The following is a 6047-nucleotide window of genomic DNA, read 5'->3' as shown; positions in this document are numbered from 1 at the left end:
TTTTTTTAATCGTAAGAACCAATACTCTCTCGGACTCTCTGGGATTCTGTTACTCTATGTTTTAGATGAAAGGAATTTTCATGAGGAATATAACTAGTTGTAATTACTTGTCAAACACTATATTCAACTCTGGCCTAATTTTCATTCATTAGTTAGCTTTTCAGATGGTCTCGGTTCTCATACCTTACACGAGGCCAATCAAGTTGTGGATTTGCTAGCAAATAAATGAAATTATGTCAATACTATGGAGGGTCCCATGTTGATATTTTAGCATATGCTACTTCGATGATCTTTCCTCGTGGCTTTTAGTGTTTTTTTTAGCCCCTTTCATTCAAAAAAAAAAGTTAGCCCTTTTCAGTTTTCCTTGGTGAAATTCGTTATTAACTGACTGATAAATTAAAATGTGAAAAGATGTATTTATATACAGATCAATTTATTGAAAAATAAAATTATAGCTTTTATTTAAACACATTATAAACAAAAGATCAATTTTATTTAAACAAATTAAATAATAAAATAAATTCAGATTTTTTAAATATATTTATTCCTTTGGTCCAAGATCTCACTTTTAAATCTTGTGGAGAATTCTACCAGATGTGATTAGTAAATTTCTTTAACGGAAATTAGTCATGAACAAAATCAATAGATATTTTGCATCAATAATAATATGATAAAAAAATGTATTTGATTAAAAAATAAAAATAATTGTACATATTTTTTTAATTTAATCATAATCAATACTATTAACCTTCCAAAAAGAATAATCCATACCTTTACTTTTTGTCCTATATTGGTATCGAGCCGACACCACACACTAAAGTCAAGTGATAAACGCGTTGACTTTAGTCCATTGTGAAACAAACAGAGCAAGCAATAATCAAACACTTGATCGATCATCTTGCAACTGCTGGCACTCGCAGAGGTACACAATCATAATCATAAATCTTTCTTAACTGTTGCTTCTGATTCCTCACTCACCCTTGAGATGGATCTCGACCACTCTTCAGCCTTAAGTAGTTTGATTCTGTATGAACTAAATAAGGAATAATTAATTTATTGTTTTAATCTTTCTCTAAAATACAATAATTTCAAAAAAATATAACTTATGACACAAAAGTTTTATGATTGCTGTTTTTTTTAATTTTGTCTGCTAATTTCCAAAATTGATATTATTTTATTCCTTCCTAATTAATAAAACTCGTATTTTCAACAAATTATATTTGTATATTTAATTATTTCACTTTTAATTTTTTTTATAAAATATGTTATACCTAATAATAGAAAATAATCCATATCTATCATCTAAATCTATTACATTTTTAATTATACATACGCAGACTAACATATATATGGAATAATCAGTTTATTAGATAATTTTACTAAATATTTCATATTCAATAACTTTCAAACTATATCTGACAAAAATAATTCTAAGCTAATGCAATGCTTAAAAGTCATTTTTTTAACTAAAACTTGAAAGCCATTAAGGTAGAACAAACTTATAAATTAAATAAGTTCTTGATTATTTGAAATGACTTATCAAACACATTCTTGGATGCACTATATTTGGTAAGACTCACTAATAAAATGGCTTAAAGATGAAGAACTATTTGAACTCAAAGTAGTTAAGCTAGGTCATTTAATTAAAAGTGTTCTATAAAAGCATATGTTGAACTAACTAATAAATGTAAAATGATATGAAGAATATATTTATAAATATTCTTTTTTATTTTGTAGTCAAAAGTATTTTTTTAAATGTATATAGATTAAACTGACATATAGAATAATCAAATGTATTTTAATCAGTAGTATTTATTTTGGTTGGTGCCTGTCCTCCACTAGTATTGACTTACCCATCATTTTGCAAAATATGTGGACAACAGCTGCTGGAAGAGCTAGACATGCATGAATCTTTCTTTATTGTTGCTCCTGATGCCCCCGAGATGGATCTCAATTCTTAACTGTTAGCAGCAGAGGTACACATGAATCTTTCTTACTTAACTGTTGCTCCTGAGATAGATTCCAATGATTTTGTATATCAGTTTCAACAGGGACGGATTTAGGGGAGGCAAGCAGGGGCCTTGGCCCTCCCTCAAGATCCTTTATATATACTTGAGAAAAAAGAAAAAGAAAACATTGTTAGTAAAAAATGAATAAGAAAAATAGAGTATTGAGTCAATGTTTGTTTAATTTTTTTTTCAAGTAGTAGATTTTATCTCTTGTTTTACACATAAAATTAATAAAAAAAAATATTTTTGTGGAACTTTTTTTATTTATTACATGATTATTTATTATAAGTAAATAATTAAATAATTGTGTAAAAAAAAATTCGCCTCCCTGAGTTTCAATAAGTTACTACTTTTAAATGATGCTACTTCTAGTCTCAAGGTTTATATATACTATATATACGCACATACATATACAATGCTTTTTGTGTTTCTTAATGATTGCTTTAGAATTTAAGATTTTATTGTAATTATCTATATTTGAATTGTTTTTACTGCCAAACAGAAAAGAGAACTAATCCAAGGTGCATAAATAATGATCAAGTGTGTTACTAAAGGGTTGAATCATTAGTTTTTACATACTGAAGTTCTGGTTTTGGGAGTTAGATACATATTCATATTGAATAAAGCTGCTATTTTTGTGTATGCTTCAAAATTTTATACCGCTGACGTCTAGAATTTCTATACGTTGATTTGGTGTATTATATGAATATAACCTTTTATTTTATTTTCTTTGTTAACGTATTGTAGGCTTTGAAGTTTCATAATGTCTGGGCTTGAGGTTGTAGCCCCTCTTGTTGGAGAGGTAGGAGCGCATGGCATTGGAGAATTACATTCTACAATTGCATCTAAAATTGCGTCTTCCAGAAACCTTGATGACAACTACAACATTTTGCTCAAAGACATGGAGATGCTACTTGCAATAAAGAAGGATAAAGAGAGGGAGGTTCAAAGAAACAACCACAAAGATACCACTAATGCTTACAAACTGTGGACAAACAGGGTATCAGATGCTGCAGAAGAAGTGCAGAAGCTGAAAGTTAAATACGAAGAGAAAATGCTACCCTGGTGGCGTATTCAACGGCGTTCACATCTGAGTGAAGAGATGGAGAAGAAGTGCAACTATGTTCGTGAACTTAAGAAGGATGAATGTTTAAGAGATTTTCTTGTTGATAAACCACCAGAGCCTGTCTTAAAGGAGTTAAATGTCCCACAGATAAGTGGATATCCAACCCTTCAAGGTGCCTTGAAAAATATGCTGGGTTTGCTAAAAAATAATAAGATTAAAGTCATTGGAGTGTGTGGAACAAAAGGGGTGGGGAAAACAACAATAATGCAGAACCTAAACAACAATGAAGAGGTTGCTAAACTGTTTGAAATTGTCATTTTTGTGAAAGCCACAGCGGATGACCATAAGCTTCAAGAGAAAATTGCTAATCGGTTGATGCTGGACATAGAAACCAACAAGAAGCATAGCGGTGATGTTGCAAGAAGAATACACAAAGAGCTAGAGAAGAAGAAGTATTTATTGATTTTGGATGAGGTTGAGGATGCCATCAATTTGGAGCAGTTGGGAATTCCTAGTCACGTCAACAATGGCGGTAAGGTAGTAATTGCCACTCGACTCCCTCGAGTTTATAAGTTGAATAAGGTGCAGAGGGTCATCAAAGTCATGGAGTTATCTCCTGAGGAAGCATGGAAGATGTTCAGAGATACTGTTCATGCCTTTAATCCTAAGATTGATTCCCTTGAAATTCAACCTATAGCCAAACTTGTATGCAAAAGGTGCTCTCGTCTTCCACTTCTTATTTACAATATAGCAAATTCTTTTAAATTGAAAGAGTCTGCTTCAAGTTGGTCGGCGGGACTTGAAGATCTTAAACCTTGGCCTGAACTTCAAAATCAAGGTTTAGAAGAGTTGTACTCATGCCTGAAATTCTGTTATGATGAACTCAAAGATAAAAAGAAGCAGAAATGCTTTTTATACACTTCACTGTATCCTGCAAATAGCAAGGTTTACACTGATTATTTAGTGGAGTGTTGGGCAGCACAAGGTTTACTCGGTGATATAAATGACAAAAGGTCATATCGAAGTGCACGCAATTGTGGTATTAACATATTAGAACATCTTGCTAATGTCTCTTTACTAGAGAAAGGGGAATCAATGATATATGTCAACATGAATCATTGTATGAGACAACTTGCATTACACATATCCTCTAAAGATCCTGAATGTAGCTTTTACCTCCAAGATGGCGAAGAATCTGAAAATCTCTCAAATTCAAGAGCTTGGCAGCAGGCTAGGTGGGTCTCTATGAGACAACTGCTTGATTTTCCAACAAGCCAAGATAGCAGCATGATTTTGACGTTGTTGCTGCGAAAAAATCCAAAACTAACTACAATACCACCAACTTTTTTTGAGAACATGAGCAGTCTACTTCTGTTAGACTTGTATAATAGCATGATTACACAACTGCCATCGTCTTTATCAAAATTGACTTGTCTACGGGGTTTATTCTTGAACAGTTGCGAGCTCTTGGAATCATTATCATCTGAAATTGGATCACTTCAATTTCTAGAGGTCCTTGACATACGAGATACTAAAGTAACATTCATACCTCTACAAATTGGATGTTTGACTAATCTAAGATGCCTGCGAATCCCATTCATTGTAAGTGAAGATAATGAAGCTCAAAATGTTCATGTGATTTCAAAGCTTCATAGGTTGGAAGAATTAACCATTCAAGTCATATCCTATGAACAATGGTGCAATGATGCTGAAAATGTTTTACAACATGTGGCTTCTTTGGAAAATGTAACACATCTCAGATGTTGTTTTCCCTCCTCAATCATTCTTGGAGAATTTCTTTCAAGAAGTAAATCATGGAGTTGTAAGCAGCAAAATTCATTTAGATTCTTTGTGGGATGCCAAAACTCAAGGCGACCTCAAATACTTGAATCTTTTGAGTATAAAATTACTAATTATTTGAGGTATTGCAATGGTGGACAGAAGGATGACTCGGCAATTATTGAGGTACTACCAAAAACTGATGCATTTGAATTAGTTTGCCATAAAGATATAAAAAAATTGACAAATTTTGCTGGCGTAGTGTGTTTGGAACGCATTCGTGGTCTTTTGATTACAAGATGCAACAAAGTTTTAACAATTGTGTCAGCGGATACAAGTAGCAACACCATGAATGGAATCCAAATAGAAACAAGAGTCATCTTACCAAATTTGGAGCAATTATATTTGGAAAATTTGCTCAATTTAAAATGTGTTTTTAGAGGTCCCTTGCACAGTGGAACCTTTTCCAGATTACAAACGTTGTCATTGAAGAATTGTCCTTCACTGAGTGACATTTTCAGCAATGGAGCAATTCAACATTTTTCAGAACTTCAAAATCTGAAACTTGAAGATTGTTCAAAAATTGAAGTACTTATCAGAGAAGAAGACATTGAAGGAGAAAGGGATGTGCTTCCAAAACTAGAAATACTTCTGCTGGTTAACTTGCCTAACTTCAAAACTATATGCTCAACTCATACATTGGCTTGGTCCTCTTTGGAGCTGTTAAGGATTCATAACTGTCCTAAGTTGAAAACTTTACCACTAGACAGTGACAATGCAGTCAACTTAAAGTCCATTAAAGGGCAGCAAGAGTGGTGGGATGAGTTGGAGTGGACAAACAACAAGGTGCGTCCCATCTTTGCTGCCTCCAATGAGTATTTTTCTTAGATATTTTCTTTCATGCATGTAACAATTCCTGTTAAATGTGAAAAATAAATGTGTTTATTTGTCTTTCTTTAGTTTATTGCAAGAAACTCGAGAAAAAATAGCTTGGATTGTATTATTTTATGGTTTGTTGTGTTTGAAGGTTTGGGACTAAAAGTTTGTACTAATGTATATATTTGGAACTAAGTTATTTGGAATGTGCTTGAGGTTAAAGAGAACCAGTAATGTTTTTGCAGTTAATCTTAATAGGAAAAAAATGAGGTAAGAACCTTGTCTATAAGCATCTAGACTCTAGAGTAAGATTGGGG

At 32.5% G+C, this 6047-nt stretch overlaps 1 protein-coding gene across 3 annotated transcripts; it reads left to right on the top strand.

Moving 5' to 3' along the window:
• Positions 1–903: 903 nt before the first annotated feature.
• LOC102661619 (disease resistance protein At4g27190) lies at positions 904–5957 on the top strand. Of its 3 annotated transcripts, none has more exons than XM_041015547.1 (3): positions 904–922; positions 1884–1976; positions 2757–5957. In XM_041015547.1, the coding sequence occupies exon 3, from the start codon at positions 2773–2775 to the stop codon at positions 5740–5742; it is 2970 nt and encodes a 989-aa protein (XP_040871481.1). In that variant the 5' UTR covers positions 904–922; positions 1884–1976; positions 2757–2772; the 3' UTR covers positions 5743–5957. The 3 variants fall into 3 exon arrangements, with proteins under 3 accessions (XP_040871481.1, XP_006580205.1, XP_006580204.1); XM_006580142.4 differs by lacking the exon at positions 904–922 and having other exon boundaries at positions 1820–1976; positions 2757–5040; positions 5117–5295; XM_006580141.3 differs by lacking the exon at positions 904–922 and having other exon boundaries at positions 1820–1976.
• The last annotated feature ends 90 nt before the right edge of the window (positions 5958–6047 follow it).

Source organism: Glycine max, chromosome 5, assembly GCF_000004515.6.
Source record: "Glycine max cultivar Williams 82 chromosome 5, Glycine_max_v4.0, whole genome shotgun sequence".
NCBI classification, from domain to species: domain Eukaryota; kingdom Viridiplantae; phylum Streptophyta; class Magnoliopsida; order Fabales; family Fabaceae; genus Glycine; species Glycine max.
The sequence above is the reverse complement of the archived record's forward strand: the minus strand, read 5'-3'. Positions and strand labels throughout refer to the sequence as shown.

Bases quoted from the DNA above. Each gene is read 5' to 3' on its own strand.
- LOC102661619 (XM_041015547.1), top strand. From the start codon at position 2,773: ATGTCTGGGCTTGAGGTTGTAGCCCCTCTTGTTGGAGAGGTAGGAGCG.